Raw genomic sequence first — 22,831 nt, 5'->3', positions numbered from 1 at the left:
CCCTGCACCCCTCCTGCCCCAAAACCCCTGGGCTGCTCTGCCCCGGCTGCGCCCGTGCGGCTTCGTGGGTGCCGGGCTGGGGACCGGGACCGGGTCACAGGATCCCACCGGGACCGGGTCACGGGATCCCACCGGGACCGGGTCACAGATCCCACCGAGATCGGGTCACGGGATCCCACCGGGACCGGGTCACAGGGATCGGGTCACCGATCCCACCGGGACCGGGTCAGCAGGATCCCACCGGGACCGGGTCACAGATCCCACCGAGATCGGGTCACGGGATCCCACCGGGATCTGATGTCCCCGGCCACCGTGAAGCCCCCTCGGGACCCCCGCGAAGGACGGGAACGTTTCTCCTTCCCACCAAGGAAAGGGTGGAGGGGCTCCCTCACCCCAAAAGGATCCCTGTGCAAGTCATGCCCCGAACTCGTGGATTTGGGGGTTGCTTTGCTCCCCTGGCTCGGTCTCTCCAAGCGGATTAGAATTCCTCACCGGCTTTAAGTCCCCTGCGGCTGGGCGGCAGAAATTGGGTGAAAAAGCGGCGTTTCTGAGCCCGGAGCCGCGCACCCTCCTGGCTCATCAATATTAATCACGGCGATGCGCATCAGATCCAGCCCGGCTGCCGAGCAGGGATGCTGAGACCCGGAATGGGAAATTATGTTAATTGACTTGATTAGCCATTCGCGTGTTCCCTTTCCCTGCCTCGTCTGGCTCCTCCGGCCAAGTTTCATGCTCCAGTTCCTCATCCGCAGGGGAGGAGGGGGAGATGGGGAGGCCCCGGGAGCTGTGGGGTCTGCGCGGAGCTCCGGGATCCGCAGCATCCTCCCGCGGCTTTCTGCTTTCAACCAGCCCCGGGTTTGTTTTTAGGGCTTTGAAACGCACCCGATACCCGCCGGCGTTTGTGTCGTGCCTCTGCTTTCCCTGCGCTTTGGGAAATGCTGGTTTTACGCACGGTTTCCACATTTTCGCCGCATTTTAAGCGGCCTCGCACGGACTCCCCGCTCCAGCCCATCCGGCGGCTGGAGCAGCTCTGGCGCAAAGGCTGCGAGTGCTGGCAGCAATCCCGCATCCCAAAATATCCCCAGGGATGTGCCAGCCCCGCTCCCAGCCCCATCCCGCTCTCCGCAGGGCTCCGTGGATTGTCCCAACCTGGAATTCGAGTACGGAGATGCCGACGGGCACGGCGCGGAGCTGGCAGGTGAAGCAGATTTTGGGTGTTTTGTTATTTACAGGTGCCCGGCAGGCAGGGAAAGTGAAAATCCCGCCGGGATGGGGGATGGAGGATGGATGCCGAGGGCACGTGGGTGGCAGGAGGGCGGAGTGTCGGTGACACAGCCCAGGGAGTGTCACCCTGTGTCGTGTCCTTGTCCCCGAGTTCCTGCCGTGCTGCTGCCGCTCCCTGACCCCGCGGGCCCGCAGAAAATCGGGATATTTTTAGCTCGGTGTGTCTCAGCTGCACGAGCTGCCCTGGCAAAAACACAATTCCTCGGCAAAGGGATCCTTCCAATTTCCCTGCAGGATCACTTCAGGCTCCGTGGTGCTGCTCAGGACTGTAGGGGTTCTGTGGGAACAGGCAGGAATTCTGTGGGAACAGGCAGGATTTCCTATAGGAACAGGCAGGAATTCTGTAGGAACAGGCAGGAATCCTGTGGGAACAGGCAGGATTTCCTATAGGAACAGGCAGGAATTCTGTAGGAACAGGCAGGAATCCTGTGGGAACAGGCAGGAATTCTGTGGGAACAGGCAGGAATTCTGTGGGAACAGATAGGAATTCTATAGGAACAGGCAGGAATTCTGTAAGAACAGGTAAGATTTCTGTAGGAACAGGTAAAAATCCTATAGGAACAGATAGGAATTCTGTAGGAACAGGCAGGAATTCTGTAGGAACAGGTAAAAATCCTATAGGAACAGGCAGGATTTCTGTGGGAACAGGCAGGAATCCTGTGGGAACAGATAAGAATTCTATAGGAACAGATAGGAGTTCTGTAGGAACAGGCAGGAATCCTTTAGGAGCAGGCAGGAATTCTGTAGGAACAGATAGGAATTCCTATAGGAACAGGCAGGAATCCTGTGGGAACAGGCAGGATTTCTGTGGGAACAGGCAGGAATTCTGTAAGAACAGATAGGAATCCTGTGGGAACAGGCAGGAATTCTGTAGGAACAGATAGGAATCCTGTGGGAACAGGCAGGAATCCTGTAGGAACAGGCAGGAATTCCTATAGGAACAGGCAGGAATTCTGTAAGAACAGATAGGAATTCCTGTAGGAACAGGCAGGAATCCTTTAGGAACAGGCAGGATTTCTGTGGGAACAGGCAGGGATTCTGTAGGAACAGGCAGGAATCCTGTAGGAACAGGCAGGAATTCTGTAGGAACAGGCAGGAATCCTGTAGGAACAGGCAGGGATTCTGTAGGAGCAGTCAGGAATTCTGTGGGAACAGATAAGAATTCTATAGGAACAGATAGGAGTTCTGTAGGAACAGGCAGGAATTCTGTAGGAACAGGCAGGAATTCTGTAGGAACAGATAGGAATTCCTATAGGAACAGGCAGGATTTCTGTAGGAACAGGCAGGAATCCTGTGGGAACAGGCAGGGATTCTGTAGGAGCAGTCAGGAATTCTGTGGGAACAGATAAGAATTCTATAGGAACAGATAGGAGTTCTGTAGGAACAGGCAGGAATCCTGTGGGAACAGGCAGGGATTACAAAGAACAGGTGCACCATCCTGTCCCTCCAAGCCCAGCCCCTTCTTGCAGGACCCCAAAAAGCTGCTGGGAGTGGGATGAGTGCAGGTCCTGCCTGGGTGTTCCTGCATTCCCTTCATTCCCAGACTCCTTAAGTGAGGCTTCCAATGTCCCCCCAAGGACCCCAGAGCAGCTGGAGCAGCCCAGCCAGGACATGGGGATGGAGGTGATGAGCTTTGATCCATCATGGATTTGGGAATGGTGGCCACAAGGAGCAGGAGAGCCCAGCTTAGCTCCCTGTCCCACAGCTGCCTGGGAGCACAGGGATGCTTCCCAGGGGATTTGGGGTGAGGATGAGGAGGGTGAAGCCCCTCTCCTGCCTCCCCAGAGCTGTTCAGCTACACCGAGGAGCCCGAGCTGAGCCACAGCCGCCGGTGCTTCGAGGAGGATTTCCACAGCCAAGGTACAGCCCTGCCCTCAGCCCCCCAGCACCCCAGCACCCCCGGGCTGCAGCTCCTCTCCTTCCTGCAGGGCCAGGCAGGAGGTGGCTGGAGCTGGACAGGAGCCAGCAGAAGGCTCACATCATGCACCTGCTGGACGGGCTGGAGGTGGTCAGCAGGGACAGGAGGCTGCGGGTGGCTCGGGCCATCCTCTACCTGGCACAGGGTGAGTGGGGGGTCCCTGCTGAGCCCCAGCTGCTCTGGGGGCTCCTGCTCGTTGGGTAATCTTAAATAAGCAAAGCAGCTAATAGTTAAAAAGGTTATTTATTACACACATCTCACTACAAAGCTCATCAGCCTCAACAGGCAACAGCAAAAGCAATGGCAAAGCAGCAGCAAAGAGGGAATGGCTGGAAGCCAGAATGGCTAAAAACAAGTGGCTAAAAGCAACAACTCTCCCAATCCATACTGTTATATAGGATTTCTCCAACAAGCTAAGATGCAAACTCAGACCACCACTCTTTAACCTATTAGAATTCTGGTTTCTTAGCTCACCAGGTTACATATAGAACTATGCATACACTCCATCATGTTCTGTCTAAGAAATATCAGCAATATTCTCACTATAACTCTGTTATGTCTAAGTCCTGTCTACAACTGTGGTCCTGGAGCCTCTGTTGAAGATATCAGTGTGTTTGCAACCTTCACTGGAACACTCACTGCTACTGTGGCATTTGAGACCTTTTACTTACTAAAAACATCAGAACTCACTCTAAGACTTATTCAATCCCTGCACTCTGATTTCTCTGTGAAGAATTCAGAGACCCCTGACTCACTGACTCCAACACTGCCTGGGGTGAATTTTACCTTTAGTTCATCATCCCCTGCTCTAGGGAGCTTCTGGAGGTTTCTTCACTCCAGTGTGATGTATCCAAGCACTTTGTTCTCTAGGGTGGTGAGAAGCACTTGGTTTGGTCCTTCTCACTGTGTTTTAAGGTTTTTCTGCAAAAGACTTAACATATAATCTCCAGGCTCTGTGTCATGCACTGGTCTATTGACTTTTGCACTTTGAGTTCCAGCCACATGTTTTTTTATTTCTGTAAGTTGTTTGATTAAAGCCACCATGTAAGCAGTCAGTGTTTCTTCCCTGACTTGGGCAGACATTCTCTTCTGGACCCCATATGGTCTCCCAGAAAGCATTTCAGAAGGGCTCAGCTTTTCTGTGGTTCAAGGTTTGGTCTGGATTTGCAGCAGTGCCAGCAGGAGAGCTTGGGGCCAGGGCAAAGCAGCTTCCTGCCCTCGCCCTACAATCTGTTATTTGATTAAATGATTCATTTTCCTCACTTGGCCACTTGACTGAGGGTGGTACAGAGTGTGGAGTTTGCATTTATACCCAAATGGTGGCTGGGCTGCTGCACTGTTTGTGAGATAAAATGCAATCCTGTGTCTGAGGGCATGGCTGGAACTCTGAACTCTGATATTCTCTCTTGTAACCTTTGTTACCTTTTGCAGTCCTGGTGGGAAAAGCCTCTGAAAAGGTGTTTGTTGGCACCAGCAAATGTCAATACCCCCCTTTTCTTGGAAGTTCTGAAAAATGAATTTGCTGTTGTTGCCCAGGCCTTTTCCAGTTTTGCCAAGTTTTGGGTTTAGTTTGGAGGCAAAGGTGACACTGGGGTGGTCCTGTGGCCTGCAGGGGTTCAGAGCAGACCCTCCCTGAGCAGGTTTCTCTGTGGCTCTCCCCAGGTGTGTTTGGGGAGTGTGACAATGAAGGAGATGTCCTGCACTGGTCTCGGCACAACAGCTTCCTCCTGTTCCAGCTGGGAACCTTCTCTGCCTTCCTGGAGCTCCTCAACATGGAGATCGAGTGAGGGGCCTGTGCTGCTCACCCACCTCCCCTCCTGCTCCTCTTCCTCACTCCTTCCTTCTTCTCACCCCTCTGATGACCTTGCAGGTCCTTCCCAGCTGAAATTATTCTGGGATTCTGTGATCTGCCTTCTCTCCTTCTTCTTCCCTTCAGTTTGCTCTCCTCCTCTTCATCTTCCTCCCCACTTTCCTCACCTTCTCCTCCCATTCTCCTTTCTCTTCTACCTCCTCCTTCTCATCCTCTCACCTTCCTCCTTTTCAGCTTCCTTCTCCCTGTCTTCCTCACCCTTTTCTCATCATCCTCCTCCTCTTCATTTTCTTTCACCCCATCCTCCTCATTCTCTTCTTCAATCCTCCTCACCCTCTTCCTCTTCATCTTCTTTCTCCTCATCCTTTTCCTCTTCATCGTCTTTCTCCTTATCCTCCTCACCCTTTTAATCTTCTTTCATCTTCCTCCTCCTCTTCATCTTTCTCTTAATCCTTCCTCCTTTTCACCTTCTTTCCTATTATCTTCCTCACCCTTTTCTCCTCATCCTCCTCCTCTTTGTGTTCTTTCCCCCCACCCTCCTCCTCCTCCTCCTGGGGCAGTGCCAGATCCGTGTCCCATCCCCTCTGTGACATTCCCTGGGGTGGGGATGGGGTCAGCTCTGCTCTCTGCCCCACAGGAACAGCCAGATCCGTGTCCCATCCCCTCTGTGACATTCCCTGGGGTGGGTTATGGGGTCAGCTCTGATCTCTGCCCCACAGGAACAGCCAGATCTGTGTCCCATCCCCTCTGTGACATTCCCTGGGGTGGGTTATGGGTCAGCTCTGCTCTCTGCCCCACAGGAACAGCCAGGCCTGCAGCAGTGCCCTGAGGAAACCAGCAATCTCCCTGGCAGACAGCACAGAGCTCAGGTACCCTGGGGACAGAGGGACAAACTCTGGGGACAGCGTGGGGACACCTGCCCTGGGGACAGAGAGGGCACACCTGCCCTGGGGACAGCGTGGGGACACCTGCCCTGGGGACAGAGAGGGCACACCTGCCCTGGGGACAGCGTGGGGACACCTGCCCTGGGGACAGAGAGGGCACACCTGCCCTGGGGACAGAGTGGGACAAACTCTGGGGACAGCGTGGGCACACCTGCCCTGGGGACAGCGTGGGGACACCTGCCCTGGGGACAGCATGGGGACACCTGCCCTGGGGACAGAGAGGGCACACCTGCCCTGGGGACAGAGTGGGCACACCTGCCCTGGGGACAGCGTGGGGACACCTGCCCTGGGGACAGCATGGGGACACCTGCCCTGGGGACAGAGAGGGCACACCTGCCCTGGGGACAGAGTGGGCACACCTGCCCTGGGGACAGCGTGGGGACACCTGCCCTGGGGACAGCGTGGGCACACCTGCCCTGGGGACAGAGAGGGCACACCTGCCCTGGGGACAGCGTGGGCACACCTGCCTGTCCCACAGGGTGCTGCTCAGTGTCATGTACCTGCTGGTGGAGAACATCCGTGTGGAGCAGGAGACGGATCCCCCCGAGTGGAAAACCTGCAGGGAGACCTTCAGGATGGAGCTGAGTGAGCCCCAAAGTTCCCTGTGCCCCCTGAGGTCCCTCTGTGAGCCCTGCCTGAGCCTGTCCTGTCCCCCCTGCCCTGGGCAGGTTTCCCTGTGCACTCTGAGGAGCCCTTTGCCCTGCTGCTCTTCACCATGGTCACCAAGTTCTGCAGCGGCCACGCTCCTCACTTCCCCATGAAGAAGGTTCTGCTGCTGCTCTGGAAGGTGCTGCTGGTGAGAGCAAACCCATCCCTGCTCCAGAAACTGCATTGTGGAGCAGCCTGGGGGGCTGTCCTGGTGTGAGGGACAGGTGTCTGCCAAGAAAGGCAGGAGCTTCTCTTTGAGGTAGAGAATGTAAACCCCCTCCCTCCAGATTATTATTATAAATTTGAAATTTAGGGGCTCTCAGGCAGAGAGATGGCAATTAGGAATAGCAGTTTCTTACTAGGAACATCAAAATAGAAATGCAGTATTACACAGAACAATCCCAGCCCTGCCAGAGTCAGAATCCAAGCTGACACCCGTCAGTCAGTCAGGGTGTTGGCACAGTCCCATTCAATGGTGGCTGCATCCTCCTGCAGGGGCAGATGTGGTTCAGCTGGAGCAGTGCTCCTGGAGAAGGTGCAGTTTCCTCTGAAGGTGCAGGGATGATGTGCAAAGGTCTGGCTTTCCTCTGGAATGCAGTGGGAAGAAGGTTCCTTGGTGTCCCAAATCTCAGTTTTTATCTGGGTAGGAAAGGCTTGGCTCCTCCCCTGGCTGGAGCATCTCCCAGTGGGATGATGGAATTTTATCAGTCATGGCCTGGGACTCACTGGCCATGAACAGGAGATATCTCCTGGAGGGAGGATGGGCTGTGGGAAGATAAAGATGATTGCCCAGCTGGTTTAAAGATGGCCCATGAGCAGATAATGTGTGCCAGGAGATCAGGGTCACTGCCCCAGCTGGGTTAACAGATGGGACAGAATTCACATTGCTGGTCACACCAACCCAACAGAGTGTCCCCCAACCACAACGGGGTTATTTAACACAAGGCAAGCGGCTCCTTTTGGGGTGAGGATGGGATGGGGGAGGATTCTGGAGAAGGGGCTGTGCTGCCTTCACCGGCAGCGCTCGGTGCTCTCCCCTCTCCCCTCTCTCTCTCTGCCTCTCCCCCGTGCCCAGTTCACGCTGGGCGGGTTCCAGGCGCTGCAGGCCATGAAGGAGCGGCGGCGGGAGGAGCTGGGGCTGCCGGCGCTGCCCGAGGACAGCATCCAGGTGGTGCGGGGGATGCGCGCCGCGTCCCCGCCCGCGGCCGGCACCGAGCTGCCGGAGCAGCCGCAGCGCCGGGCGCACCGCGGCCGCAGGGTGAGCGTCCCGGGGCTCCCGACAACACCCCGGGGGGTTTGAGGTTCCTTTATTATAAATGAAAAACAAAATCTCGATATTCAGCGGCCGCAGGGTGAGCGTCCCGGGGCTCCCAAAAACACCCCGGGGGGTTTCTGGTTCCCTTTGTTATAAATGAAAAACAAAGTCTCGATATTCAGCGGCCGCAGGGTGAGCGTCCCGCCGGCCGGGAGGGGCTCCAGCAGCACCCCGGGGGGTTTGTGGTTCCCTTTGTTATAAATGAAAAACAAAATCTCGATATTCAGCGGCCGCAGGGTGAGCGTCCTGCCGGCCGGGAGGGGTACCCAAAAACACCCCGGGGAGTTTGAGGTTCTTTTGTTATAAATGCAAAACAAACTCTCGATATTCAGCTGCAGCCGCAGCGCCGGGCGCACCGCGGCCGCAGGGTGAGCGTCCCGGGGATCCCAAAAACACCCCGGGGGGTTTCTGGTTCCCTTATTATAAATGAAAAACAAAATCTCGATATTCAGCCGCAGCGCCGGGCGCACCGCGGCCGCAGGGTGAGCGTCCCGGGGCTCCCAACAACACCCCGGGGGGTTTCTGGTTCCCTTTGTTATAAATGAAAAACAAAATCTCGATATTCAGCGGCCGCAGGGTGAGCGTCCCGGGGCTCCCGACAACACCCCGGGGGTTTGTGGTTCCTTTATTATAAATGAAAAACAAAATTTCGATATTCAGCCCCAGCGCCGGGCGCACCGCGGCCGCAGGGTGAGCGTCCTGCCGGCCGGGAGGGGCTCCAGCAGCACCCCGGGGGGTTTGTGGTCCTTCTGTTATAAATGAGAAACAAAGTCTCGATATTCAGCAAGATTTGGTTTGTTTTGTATAGACAGAGCTGGGGGAAATGTGAGGGGTCACCACCCGCTCCGCGCTTCCACCTTGGGTTGCAGCTCCTTTTTTATAGGATGGTTTTCCTTTAATAATCAATAATTGTTATTGTTTTGGTGTAGTAATTCTGCAATGTAAGCAGTGGTGGTCAAAGAAACTTCCAAACTTCCGTGGGACAGCTCTTGGGACAATTGGTCATGGAACCATCTGGTCTTGGTAGATAAAAACAGAAGTGGGAAGTCTGATCTTTAGCAGATAGTTTAAGATTGATCACACAAAGGCAGGAAATCTGAACCTTTCAGACTGTGGAAAAACCCTTTTCTTTTTTCTTTTACAAACTGGAATACACAATATTCAATATACAAAACTCATAACAGGGGGATTTAAACAGAATGGGTTTAATCATATATTTCCCTTTATCTAGGTCCATGTTATTTTCTTATTTTAAGCATTCTGGTTTATACAAACTCCAAAACTTCGATGATTAACACAAATCATTTATCAATTATCACACCTTTCACTCCCCTCCTGTGGGAGCCTGGGGATGGACAGTGGTCAGGACAAACTCAGGCACTCTCTGTATTCTGGTTAGAAGTTTGCAGTTTATTGCACTGGGTGTGGGTGAAAAGGGCTGAGCTGGGAGCTGCCAGCTGCAGCTCAGAGCAGGGCAGAAAGAGAGTGGGGGGGGTAGGAGTTCTGAGAGATAAGAGAGGGAAGCAAGAGGATGAAGCAAGAGAGCCAAGAGAAGGATTTTCCCATTTACAACACAATAAATCTTCTTCTCTGTTGAATATTCTAATTCCCACTAACCAATCTAATACAAGACACAAATTCTCTAATATTTACATGCAACCTATAGGAATGGCTACATTACCATGTTTTACTGCTTTCTTATCTCTAAACCTTATCTTGGACCCTTCCTGTCACACCTGGAGAGGGTCTCTGCTGCTCTCTGGTATTTGCAGTAACTGGTGTCATCTTAACAAAGGGAGAAGATCTTCCAGCACCCACATTGCTGCTCTCAGCCACTCAGTCAAAAACTGTTTTCATTTCAATCTCACTTATGGTTTCCATATTCCCAATGTCTTTTCCTAGGCACTCACATTTATAAAGTTTCCTGATTCATCCTTCCCAACACCCTCCCAAGTGTTTTCCAGCTCTAGGCTCAGGGGATGGTTTGGGTTGGAGGGACCTTAAGGATCATCCAGTTCCAAATGACACATTCCCTTAGATCAGGTTTCTCACAGCTCTGTCCAGCCTGGCCTTGGGCACTGCCAGGGATCCAGGGGCAGCCACAGCTGCTCTGGGAATTCCATTCCAGCTCCTCCCCACCCTCCCATCCAGGAATTCCTGCCCAAGATCCACCCAGCCCTGCCCTGTGGCAGTGGGAGCCATTCCCTGTGTGCTGTCCCTCCATCCCTTGTCCCCAGTCCCTCTCCAGCTCTCCTGCAGCCCCTCCAGGCCCTGCAATGTGCTGGAAGCTCTCCCTGGATCCTTCCCTTCTCCAGCTGCCAATTCCCAGCTCTCCACAACCTCACACTGGATCCATCTCCTCTCCAAGGAATTGATGGATCCAGGGCCTTCCCTTGCAATCTCAGGGAACCATCAAGGCTCTCCCTTCCCTTTTCCTCTCTTTTCCATGCCCACTGTCCATCAAAATCCCTCTGGATGGATTCTGAGTGTCCTGAATCCCAGAATCCTGGGCTGCCCTGGCTGGGAAGGGAGCTCAGAGCTCATTGCAGGGACACCTCCCACATCCCAGGCTGCTCCAATCCTTCCTGGGACATTGCAGGGATCCAGGGATTCTCTGGAATTCCTAATTCCCCAATCTCCCCTTTCCCAATTCCCTGTGTCCTGTCCCTCCATCCCTTGTCCCCAGTCCCTCTCCAGCTCTCCTGGATCCTTCTCCTGCCCAGGTGAGCCCCCCCAGCTCTCCCTGGATCCCTGGGGGCTGAGGGGCTCCAGCCCTGGAGCAGCTCCATGGATTCCTCTGGACTCAGCTCCAGGTGCTGCTGCTCTGTCCCCAGGGCTGGGGTCTCACCTGGGCACAGGGGCAGAACCCCCCCCTGCCCTGCTGCCCACCCTGGGGGGTTTTGGGCTCTCAGAGCATCTCCAGTCATTCATCCACCAATTTCAAGTGCAGCAGATCAGCCCCATGGGGTGCTGGACCCACAGGAAGCCAGAGCACATCCTGACCTTATGGCAAAGGGCTGATAAGCACCAGGGAGCAAACTGCTCACAGCAAGGTCTGTTTTTAGCTCTGCTCTTGCTGTGTTATGGGCTGAGGATGAAAATGGCTTTGCTAAGGAAGAGATGTCAAATGGGGGCCCCAAAGTTAAGGTGGAAAATGGGGTCACACTTCCTAGAGCAGCAAGGTTAGAGGTACAGGGGGAATTATTCTGGAATTATTCTTGTGCTTTGGTGGCAAACTGAGAGGGACTTAGGAGGGAAATCCTTACCTGAGGAACATCTGATCCTTTCAGGATGGAGAGATGTGGTGCCAGCACCTGAGAGGGAAATAAAACAAATAAAACCCTTGAAGTGACTTTGCTTTTCCTTCCCCTTGTGCTGCAGCCCCTGATGAAACAGGACAGTTTGGATATCTACAACGAGAGAGATCCCTTCAAGAACGAGGAAGGAGGGGTTGATGAAGAGGAGAATGATGATGTGGACAGTGGGATTGAGGGGGAGCTGGACCTGATGGAGAGGGACACCCTCATCCCTGCCCTGCCAGCCCAGCGCCTGCCCATCGAGAGGGTCTCCTTCCCCAAGGGGCTCCCCTGGGCCCCCAAAGTCAGGTAAAGCCACCAGGCTGTCACAGCCCTGCCTGTCCTGGCTCACTGCAGGGCTTTGGGGAAGTTTTTTGGCTTCTGGCAGGTTGTACTGAAGTGACTCCACTTGTCATTTTGTCAGGGTTGGCCTCTTGGTGTGTAAATCCTGGGGAAGAGCTCAGCTAAGCCCAGCCCAAACCAATATATGGGCAATCCAATCCAATTTACTGGGCAATTTTGGACATCCCAGGCTGTGCTGAGAAGGAAGCTGTGCTGGGGTGCTGTGGGAGCAGGGTCAGCTTTCCCAACCAGATCCCAAAGTCTTGACTAATCCAGGACTTTGATTGTCCCTGACTAAACCAGGACTTTGATTGTCCTGGTTAATGACATCTTGTTGCTGAGTAGAACCCCTGTGTGACTGGGTGAAGCCTCTTTTTAGTGCCAGAAAAAAACATCTAAGGATAAAGGAGTTGCTGCCTTTCCTTCCTAAGAGTTATCCACACAGGAAATGAGGGAATGTTAGGAAAAGAGGGTGAAAACCTCTGCCCCTTTCCCTCTGATCCATGGGAGGGTTTTTTGCTGTTTATCCCAAGCCTGGATTTAATCCTGTATCTCTAACACACGGGAGCAAATAGATATTTTTGAGATAGGAGCAGTGAGAGGGTTAAGTCTGTCTGTCCAGAGCATTCCTAGCAGAGCCACAGCAGGAATTGGTTTCCCACATGGATCTCCACATCACTTAACCCTCTGAGCTCTGAAATGAAATGCTGTTGCTGTCCTTGGCTGCAAATCCAGCTGGATTCCTTCCTGGCCAGGAGAGCCTTGGCTCACAGCTCGTGTCCAGAGATGAGAGCAGTTCCCATGGAAGATGCCCCAGGTGACAGGATGTCAGTGTGGGCTCTGGCAGACTGTGGAGATGGCATTTGTCCCCTCAGAGAGAGCAGATGCTCCTTGGAGATGGAGCACAGGAGTGTGGGGGTTCTTTGGACTTCCAGGTGCTCTGTGGCACCAACTCAGCAGCTCTTAGGCTCCTACTTTGAGCTCTTAAGCTCTTACTTGGTTGGGTTATTTTTAAATAAGCAAAGCAGCTAATAGTTAAAAAGGTTATTTATTACAAAGCACATCCCTCTCAACAGACAATAGCAAAAGCAATGGCAAAGAGCAGCAATAAGCAAGTGGCTAAAAGCAACAACCCTCCCCAGTACAAATTCTTATACAGGATTTTTCCAACAAGCTAAAACACAAACTCAGACCACCACTATTTAACCTATTAGAATTCCAGTTTCTTAGCTCACCAGGTTACATATAACACTATGCATACACTGTATCATGTTCTGTCTAAGAAATGTCAGCAATATTCTCACTATAACTCTGTTATATCTAAGTCCTGTCTTCAGCTGTGGGCCTGGAGCCTCTGCTGAAGATATCAGTGTGTTTGCAACCTTCACTAGAACACTCACTGCTACTGTGGCATTTGAGACCTTTTACTCACTAAAAGCATCAGAACTCACCCTAAAACTACTGACTTACTTTTACTTAAATATCTACTTTATGTGTGAGTGGCTTAATGCACTTTAATCCATCTAAAGGCTTTAATTCAATCCCTGCACCCTGATTTCTCCTTGAAGAATTCAGAGACCCCTGAGTCACTGACTCCAACACAGGAGGTGAGACAAAAGGTGCTGGGTGTAGAGAACTCTCAGTCTGCTCCCACGTCGTGGAGTTGCACAGCAAACAGAAATGGTTCATGTTCCTCTGCTGCTGAGATCTCTAGGGCTCAGTCTGGGGTTGTGATCTGGTGTGTGGCTGTTTCCCAACCTCCTCCTTGTTCTTGTCTCTCTGCTGCTCCATCAGACAGAAGGACATCGAGCATTTCCTGGAAGCGAGCAGGAACAAATTCATCGGATTCACGCTGGGCCAGTGAGTGTTTTATCCCCAAAATCTGCCCTGGAGCTTCCCCAGCAGGGGTTCAGTGGTGGGAGGTGTCCACAAAGCTCAGGTTTTCCCAGCCCAAGACATGCTCAGGATGAGGCAGTGCTGGGTTTGCCAGAGCTGCAGCAATGAAGGCAGTGCTAGAAAAACATGTTCCTGGAGACACTGGTCCCTCCCCAGAGACCTCTTTCTATTAAAAATCAGACCTAGCCCAGAATAAGTGACTGCTGGCCCAAGCCAGGAGCTGGTTTGATGCAAAAGGCAGCTGAGACAGTTTGGTATCCACAGCAAATTTTGTGGATAAATCAAGCTGTGGGTGCAGAGTCATCCTGGGTCAGGCCCAGTAGGGTACATTTATTTTTAGGTGCAGTGCTGGGCTCAGAATGGCTCTATCCTATATCTGATTTCATCTGATTTCACCCCAATTCTGATTTAATCTGATTTCACCCCAATTCTTCTCCCCTATGTCTCTCCTCTCTCATGCAGGCATGACAGGGAGGAGGTGGGAGGGCAGCAACATTCTCCCAATTCCTGACCCAGCTGGGATGCACTCAGCAGACTCCAGGCTCCCTCTTTTACCTGTTATGACACAAAAATGTTTGAACATGGATGTTCTTCTCAGTACTGACCTTCTTTCCTCTTCCCAGGGACACTGAAACCCTGATAGGGCTCCCACGGCCGATCCACGAGAGCGTGAAGACCCTGAAGCAGGTGAGATATCCCATCCAGGCTTGGGGTATCCACCAGGGATAACCACCAGGGATCCTCCTGGCATGGGGTATCCACCATGGATATCCACCAGGGATCCTCCTGGCATGGGGTATCCACCAGGGATCCTCCAGGCATGGGGTATCCACCATGGATATCCACCAGGGATCCTCCTGGCATGGGGTATCCACCAGGGATAACCACCAGGGATGGTCCTGGCATGGGGTATCCACCAGGGATATCCACCAGGGATCCTCCTGGCATGGGGTATCCACCAGGGATCCTCCAGGCATGGGGTATCCACCAGGGATAACCACCAGGGATCCTCCTGGCATGGGGTATCCACCAGGGATCCTCCAGGCATGGGGTATCCACCAGGGATAACCACCAGGGATCCTCCTGGCATGGGGTATCCACCAGGGATCCTCCAGGCACGGGGTATCCACCAGGGATATCCACCAGGGATCCTCCAGGCATGGGGTATCCACCAGGGATAACCACCAGAGATCCTCCAGGCATTGGGCATCCACCAGGGGTATCCACCAGGGATCCTCCTGGCATGGGGTATCCACCAGGGATAACCACCAGGGATCCTCCAGGCATTGGGCATCCACCAGGGGTATCCACCAGGGATCCTCCTGGCCAACCTCCCTCAAACACAGCTACTGCAAGGAGAAAAAAGCTGGTTGTCATTTGAAAAGCTTTTGGAGCTTCTTGCAGGAATTGAGGGGAAAAAATTAAAATCTGAGTCCTCAAGTAGCCTCTCCAGCATTTTTAGTTTCCCTTTGTCCAAGGTGCAGCATTCCTGGTGAGTGCCTGCCCTGGGGTTTGAGTGTGACAGTTTCAGAGCTGGGTTTGGAGGTGCATTCCCAAACCAGTGCTGTTCCCAGGGGGGGACAGAGCTCCTGCAGTGCTCCATGGGGAATGAGACCCCTCCAGAGCCCAGCTGCCCCTGTCCAAGGTCTGGGTTGTCTTTTGGAGGTGGCTGTCCCTCTAATTCCTTCAGAGAGCTCCTGGAAGGAGCAGGTGGAGGTAACCACAGGCAGGAGGTGTGAGGGGCCTCAGGGACAGGTGTCCCAGGCAGGGGTGGGTTCTGGCTCTGCTGTGACCTGCACACCTCTCTGGCTCTGGCTGTGACCATCACTGGCTGTGTTTTCCTTCTGCTCTGCTCTGTCTGTGTGTTTGGCCAGCACAAGTACGTTTCCATCTCAGATGTCCAGATCAAGAACGAGGAGGAGCTGGAGAAGTGCCCCATGTCTCTGGTAAGAAGGAAGTTGCTTCACTCCATCACCAGAGAGAAGATGGGAGGTTTCCAAGGTGTCATGCAAACCCATTCTTGTTTTTACTTCATTTCCCCAGGGGGAAGAGGAAGTCCAAGAAACCCCTTGTGAGGTCCTGTATCGAGCAATGCTGTACAACCTCCCCCAGTACATGGTAAGCCCCTGAAGGAAGAGCTTTGGAGTGGGGAGTGGTGGCAGGCTGGGAGCTGAAGAGTCAGCACAGCAGGGCTGGGACAGAGATCCTGGTGGCAATCCTGAGCAGAGCTGGAGGAAAGCACAGCCAAGGAGGAGGGATTCAGGGATGCTGACTGGGTCACAGACAGAGATTGAAGTGCATTTAAACTGCAGGTGTTCCTTGTGCTGTTTTACCCACACTGCCAGAGCTCAGGTGCTGCCTTAGGTGAAGGATCAAACAGATTTGTGTGAGCTCCCCACACTTGTCCTGTCTGTCAGAGCTTGTGTGGTGAAATCCTGGCTTGGAGTTGTCCAGTTTTGGCAAGTGAGGCAGAAGGAAGGGATTCCCTTCCCTGGACCATCTCCTCACCCCTGCCTCCCTGCAGATTGCTTTGCTGAAGATCCTCCTGGCTGCTGCACCCACCTCCAAGGCCAAGACTGACTCCATCAACATCCTGGCAGATGTGCTGCCTGAAGAGATGCCGTAAGTCCCTCTGCAGGGGCCACCGAGCCCTGGGCCAAGCAGGAGAGCTGAGAGGTGTGGGGGGCTCCAGGTCTGGGGTGTCTGTTTGGGCAGAGCTGCCCAAGCCAAGGAAGTGATGCTGTGATGATGATTTGAGTGCAGCCACTCCAAGCTAAGTGACAGAAATGAGAAAACCCTGCTGATTGACCCAAATCCTAAAGATGTGTCAGCACAGGTGTCCTCCCTGCTGCTCCACCAGGAATCCTGGTGGAAATCCACCTTTTCCTTCCTCTTTGTTAACCCAGTTTGGCATCAGCAGGTGGGATGGGTGGAATGGGAGCCCTGGGGGCAGTGAAGGTTTTGAAGGGCTCAGAAGAGCTCCACAGTCCCTTTGCCTCCCTGCTGTCACAGCCCCAGTGCTGTTTCCCTCCTCCCCAGCATCACCGTCCTGCAGAGCATGAAGCTGGGCATTGATGTCAACAGACACAAGGAGATCATCGTGAAGAGCATCTCAGCCCTGCTGCTGCTGCTCCTCAAGCACTTCAAGCTGAACCACATCTACCAGGTGGGCCTAGAGGAGGGGGTGGCCATTGCCAGGCTGGGCTTGAAGGGTCTGTTCAACCCTCTCCTAAAAGATTTCCAGGGAGAGTTTCCATGAGGAGCTGTAATCACATTTCCACAACTCCAGGATTTGTTCATTTGGGGATATCCCAATGATGATGTGCTTTGACAACATCACTTCTAGTCCTGTGGCAGGAGCTTTCAGATTTGTGGGAATATCCATTCAGGTTAAATTTAGGAGACAGCACGAGCCTCCCTGGCAGGAGGGGGAAGAGGAAGGGGGTTAGGCAAGACTCTCTTTTGCTCTGTCATCCCCAGTGCCCAGAAATAGTGCTGGGAAGGACCTCACGAGGTCACCTAATCTGGTTTTGGCAGGATCAGGTTCTTGGGGCTCCAGTTTCAACAGAGGCAGGAGATCTGGGTCACAGTTGCAATCTGATTTTTGTTCCCAATGTGATTTTTGTTCCATCAAACTGCACCCACCCCAGGGTTTTTCTTGGTTAAAAAAACCCAAGGACTAATATGAGCTGTGGCCCAATTCTCCACTGGTTCTGCAAATCAAACAATTAGAGTTTTCTAATTTTTTCTGCTAAAGCTTTCAGCACACTACAAATCCCTCTGTGCCACAAAACCTGCTGCTATTTAACTGAGGATAAATAAAAATCCACTTATTGGATTGGGTAAAATGAAACCAACTCCCACTTTTTTACAATCCTACATTTGTTCTGCTCCCCCCACCACATCCCTTCATTAATTTTTCTCACTTCAAAGCAGCTCCTCTCCTTTCTTCCCCCCCAGGCAGGAGGGCTATTGCAGCCTGCTGCTGAGCCTGGAGAAAGCTGCAGGGTTTAATTCCCCTGATCCTGCTTTTTTGTGGCTGATCTGGGAGGTTTTGTACTTTCTGTGCCAAAGGTGGTCTCAGGAAGCACCATGAGAGCTCCAGCAGGTCTGAGATGAAGGAGTCACAGAGCCATGGATGGTTTGGGGTTGGAAGGGTGGATTACTCACAGCACATCCCAGTGCTGTGTCATCTGTGGTGTGCCAATGCTGGCAGCTGGCACCAGGCTGAGAGGGGAACAGACTGTTCTTCCCTCTCCAGCTGGAGATCTGCATGGGGAGGGCAGCATGGGACACGACTGGGTTTGCTGCAGTTTGTGTCTTTAGAGGACAGGAGATTTGTTGTATTATTGAATTGTAGGATGGTTTAGGTTGGAAAGGACCTTGAAGACCATTTAGTGCTTTGGGGGAGAGAGAAATTAAAAGCAAGTAGGAAAACAGGGATATTATTTCAGTCAAAATTTCTAAGGCAGCTGGGATTAGTGTGTGAGAGCAACAGGAATTATTGTATTTTCTCATGTAATAGCTACAACTCCTTCCCTCTTCCCCACACACTGTTTTGCCATAGATTTAATTTTGCAAAGCCACAAGTGCAGCTATTCCTAAAGCACTGCTGTGAAATTTGTGTGTCCTCTCCGTGGCAAGTGGAATTTCCCAGCTGCTGTGCATGACACAAACCTCACACAGCAAACCTCAGGGAGAAAATGCTCTGTGAGGTGTCTGGGGCAAACCACCCCAAAGTGCTTTTGGCTGGAAAGAGGTTTCCACTCCCAGCTGACCTGGTTTCCCTTCTCTTCCCCAGTTTGAATATGTGTCCCAACACCTGGTGTTTGCCAACTGCATCCCCCTGATCCTGAAATTCTTCAACCAGAACATCATGTCTTACATCACTGCCAAAAACAGGTACAGCCACTGCTGGGGGCCAGAGAGAAATATGTGGAGGGAGCAAATCCCTTTGGCATGATGAGAATGACTGGATGCTGGGTTTCCAACCTCTGCTTGGGCTGCTGAAATAAAACTGGAATAAAATAGGCTTCATCTTTACAATAAATTAGTTTTCATCTTCACATGGATTCCTGGGGAGCCATCCAGTGCCAGCAGGCAGCTCTGGCCCACAGCTTCATCAGGGCCAGGTGGGGTGGGATTTTCCAGGAGTTTCCCAGTTTTTACAGCTGTAATTCAGCTTTCCTGACTCCCTCAGGTTCTGCATTCCTGTCACTGCCTTTTGCTGCTGCTCTGAGAGGCACCAGCCCTGTTTTGAGCAGGGCACTGGCTGGACCTGAGACAGCACAGATCTCTCACAGCTCACCAGGGCAGGATTGCTCTGTTTGGAGAAGAACTCCACAGGGATGTTGGGATGATAAAAAAAAATCATTTTTCTTCCTTTTTGATGCTCTTTTTGTTGCTCTTCAGCTGCATGTGTAGGCTGTGTCTGTCTCCTGCATGGTATGGTTGTGTCTGTGTGAGGAGGCACACATGGAAAAATAAGAAGTAATATGTTGATCCTCCTGCTATAAATATTTCCACTTTTGGTCCTGTGCTTTAAGTGGAGGAGGAAACATATCCCAGGAGCACTCAGCTCCCTCCTCTGCCCTGGGATGGAGGTTTCACAGGCAGGATATGCACCTGTGAGTGAGGTGGGAAGTGCAGCTGGATGCTCTGAGCCAGGGAGGTGTAAATTCCAGTTTTGGGTGATTTAATTAACTACTTGTACAAATTCCATAGGCCTGGAGGCTTTGAAAAACCTGATACTCTCAATATTCACTCACCATGGATTTTCTTGCTGCCAACCTTTGAAACCTCAGATCTATGTTGTTTACTTTTTTCCCCCTTTTTAAATATGCATATGAATAACTCATCTGTCCTGTCTTAATGGATCCAAATCCTCTGAGTCTTTATTAATGCACTCAGGATGGAGCTTTGGAGCCATTAAGGCAGTGCTGAGGCTGGGATCCTGTCTGGATCCTGTCTTCACATGCTGGAGATGGGATTGCTCCCCACCCACATTTCTTGTTGCATTTCCAGGCACAGAGCAGGAAAAATGTTACAGATTGCTGGGCATGATCATATAGATGATACTAAAAGTTTCTCTCCTGTTGGCTGGTTCTTAATTTCTTCTTTCCTGTGTTCTGCAGCATCTCTGTCCTGGATTATCCCCACTGCACAGTCTGTGACCTGCCTGAGCTCACAGCAGAAAGTCTGGTAAGCAGCACAGAAAGGGGGTTTGTGGCCAGGATTCCACAAATCCTTCCAGCATGAGGAAGGATTTGGGTTTTCTACTCTACCTTGTTTTTCTGTGACCCCCAACTTTTCCAAAATTAGATTTTCTTTTTTCCCCTCCAGGCTTGAAAATGCCTCCCATCACTATTCTGAGTCACTGTCAGCTGTGGGAAGTGGGGAAGAGTCACTGCTGGTGTTGGGCACCCCATAAAAATAGTTTGGCTTAGGGTTTTCCCTCTGGCAGAATAGAATCACAAATTCTGTAAATCTAGAAATCATAAGATCATTGTGGCTGAAAAAAACCTCCAAGATCATCAAGTCCAATCTTTGATCAAACACCACCTTGTCCCCAGCCCAGAGCCCTGAGTGCCACCTCCAGGAATTCCTGGGACACTCCAGGGATGGAACTCCAAACCTCCCTGGGCAGTTCAATCCCTGAGCACCCTTTCCATAGGGAATTCTTCCTGATGTCCAACCTGAGCCTCTCCTGCCACAGTCTGAGGCTGTTCCCTCTTGTTCTGTCAAGACAAGACTCTAAATTCTGCTTTGAAAAATAATTTACCCAGAGGCTGTTGCCTCCCAGCTTTCAATTGCTCTGAGCACTTCTGTTTTATGAGATACCAGTTTCAGGAATGAACCAAATTCCCTGTGGAGAGGAGCCTCAAGTATTCCAGAGAAAGGATGGGCTGTGCAAACACACAGACTGCAGATGGGAAAATAATGCTGGCAGGTTCAGAACTGCAATAATTCCAGTGCAGGGGAGGTTGGACTCAGCATAGGGGAAAGCTTTGGGGTTAACAGGAAATAATGGATGGGGAATGGAGACCCTAAATCATTAAATAATGGATGGGGAATGGAGACCCTAAATCATTAAATAATGGACAAGGAATGGAGACCCTAAATCATTAAATAATGGACAGGGAATGGAGACCCTAAATCATTAAAAAGGATCCTGAGCAAACCCAGTCCAGGCAGGGATGATCTCACGGTGCTGCTGCAATCTGAGGCTTGTGTTGTTTTCCTTAGGTGTGTGGAAGTTGAAATAATCAGAAAGATTTTCCCAGCTGGAGGCTGGGTGTCCCCACCCAGCCCTGCAGACTCCATCCTATCCTGGCCTATGGGGACATCTAGTGACACATCACTGAGAGAGCCCTGCTCATCCTCACAGTAGGAGAAATCTGAATGTTTTTAGGGAAAATATTCTCAGTAGGGTCCTGCAGTTTGAGAGGTGTCACATTCAAGGACTTTTCACTTTCCTCCAGACAGATGCTATCCTCAAGGGAAAGCAATTTAATTAGAAAATATGCAGAAACCAACTTGAATTTTACCACAAGGGTTTGTCTTTGGGAAGATACCCAAAATAAGGATTTAATAGGAATTAGACACACTTTGGTACTCAAGGTGTACATTTTTATATTTCTTCAGCCAGCACTTCATGCATTGTTTTAGCTTTTTTGTTTCCACTCTGATGAGTGGTTTGAACATCCCTAACACATTTCTCAGAGGATGCAACATGATTGTGCTCTCAGTGGGCTCAGCACAGGGATGTGTGTCTGGGGTGTCCCAAGGAGAACCAGCTCTGCTGTCTCCCAGGGGGTAACTCCTGTCCCCATCCAGTGTAAATCAGGAGTGGTGGGGGATTCACCCACCCTGTTGTGGGACAGGTTTTTCAAATCCTGGCCAGTCCCCATCTCCCCTCTCCTGTCACTCCAGAGGGGTCTGCAAAGGGTTTGATCCACCCTTTAAAAGGGGTATTAAATCTGTTTAGCCTGTTCCCTCCTTCCATAAATCTGATGGAAAGACCCTCAACTGATGACAAATAAATCCATCAGCCTGAGAAATGGGTATTGGCTTATTCCAGTGGGATCTTTGGGAAAATTTCTTGGGTAGAGGGTGCAGGTGCAGGGCATGATGTGACACTGCAGTTTGGGACCCCAAAGCACCAGTCAGCATCCAGAGCACCTCAGTGACATCCTGGTGACATCCTGGTGACATCCTGGTGACATCCTGGTGACATCCCACCTCTGGATGGGCACTGGAAGGGGCTGTGCAGGGAGGTTTGGAGTCTCCATCCCTGTCCCAAGGGCTCTGGGCTGGGGACAAGGTGGGAATCAGGCACAGCTTGGGCTCTGTGACCTTGCAGGGCTTTTCCAGCCTCAGTGACTCCTTGATTCTGTTTGGCACTGCCTTTGCAAGCAAAGGGGTTGTTCTGGTGGGGTTTTCTTTTGTAAATCTGCTTTCAAAGCTGGATTGGACACTCTGAGAGAAGGGGCTCCCCCAAACTCCTCCTGAGGGTGCCCAGATCCTGGAATGGCCTGAGTTTGAGTTTTTGCCCCGAGTTAAGAAGGCTGCAGCTGGCTGTGAGTGGTTTATAAATTCAGCAGCACTAATCCCCAAACAGGATTTTTGTGGGACATTTCTCCTGTGCTTGGAGTTGTTCAAACATGGAGCAAGTTACTGCAGTGGTGGAATTACTGCTCAAAGTGCCACGGGCAATGTTTCCACGAGCTGCAGCTGAGGGTGTTTACAGTTACCTAATATTTAAAACAATGTCTCAGCAGCACTTAGGCTGGAGGGAATTTTTGTTATAGAAAAGTCTGGTCCCCTTGATACAAACGTTGCTATTTGTCATCCTGTGTGGATTTGTGATTTCCTTTTACTGGTCTGTAATGTGTGCTCTAAGCATGAATTAATTTATATAGTTACCAAAAGCAGTGGTGATCACCAGGCTGCAATTTGCTCTCTGGCTGTAAACAAGGAAAACAAATCTACCACAAAATATATCTCCCATGGTGGGATAATGTGATTTATCCCATTATTAGCTCTTATTCTAAAAGCAGATTAAATTGGAGTTTTTTCAGAATGGTTATTGGAGTGTTTCAGAATGGTTTTCCTCAGAATCTGCTGATGATAACCCAAGTGAGGAGGCAGCTCTGCTGCTTGTCCTCCCTCACAAATAAGACTTGTGCAGACAATAAAAATAAAGATTTCTGCCCAAGGACATCTCTGATGAACACTGTGGTCAGAGTGGCACTTCTCCTGTCCTTGCAGGAAGCTGGAGACAACAACCAGTTCTGCTGGAGGAACTTGTTCTCCTGCATTAACCTGCTGAGGATCCTCAACAAGCTGACCAAGTGGAAACACTCCAGGACAATGGTA

General features: G+C 51.6%; 1 protein-coding gene across 3 annotated transcripts in view; it reads left to right on the top strand.

The window, feature by feature from the left end:
- The window catches only part of STRIP2 (striatin interacting protein 2), a 28,921-nt gene that overhangs the window by 489 nt on the left and 5,601 nt on the right, over window positions 1-22,831 (top strand). For all 3 annotated transcript variants that reach the window (XR_008839642.1, XR_008839643.1, XM_056482331.1), the window contains exons 2-19: window positions 1,129-1,198; window positions 3,070-3,144; window positions 3,213-3,347; window positions 4,865-4,985; window positions 5,813-5,881; window positions 6,435-6,541; window positions 6,625-6,752; window positions 7,680-7,862; window positions 11,301-11,524; window positions 13,352-13,417; window positions 14,077-14,140; window positions 15,328-15,399; window positions 15,497-15,571; window positions 15,978-16,075; window positions 16,493-16,619; window positions 18,255-18,355; window positions 19,588-19,654; window positions 22,724-22,828. Coding sequence is in view for 1 of the 3 variants with exons in the window: in XM_056482331.1 (XP_056338306.1) it covers window positions 1,129-1,198; window positions 3,070-3,144; window positions 3,213-3,347; window positions 4,865-4,985; window positions 5,813-5,881; window positions 6,435-6,541; window positions 6,625-6,752; window positions 7,680-7,862; window positions 11,301-11,524; window positions 13,352-13,417; window positions 14,077-14,140; window positions 15,328-15,399; window positions 15,497-15,571; window positions 15,978-16,075; window positions 16,493-16,619; window positions 18,255-18,355; window positions 19,588-19,654; window positions 22,724-22,828 (1,887 nt within the window). In the remaining 2 variants the exon portion in view is untranslated. The remainder of the gene's footprint in view (window positions 1-1,128; window positions 1,199-3,069; window positions 3,145-3,212; window positions 3,348-4,864; window positions 4,986-5,812; window positions 5,882-6,434; window positions 6,542-6,624; window positions 6,753-7,679; window positions 7,863-11,300; window positions 11,525-13,351; window positions 13,418-14,076; window positions 14,141-15,327; window positions 15,400-15,496; window positions 15,572-15,977; window positions 16,076-16,492; window positions 16,620-18,254; window positions 18,356-19,587; window positions 19,655-22,723; window positions 22,829-22,831) is intronic.

The sequence above is a fragment of the Oenanthe melanoleuca genome, chromosome 1A (assembly GCF_029582105.1).
Source record: "Oenanthe melanoleuca isolate GR-GAL-2019-014 chromosome 1A, OMel1.0, whole genome shotgun sequence".
Classification (NCBI taxonomy): domain Eukaryota; kingdom Metazoa; phylum Chordata; class Aves; order Passeriformes; family Muscicapidae; genus Oenanthe; species Oenanthe melanoleuca.
This window is presented reverse-complemented; position numbering and strand designations above follow the sequence as displayed.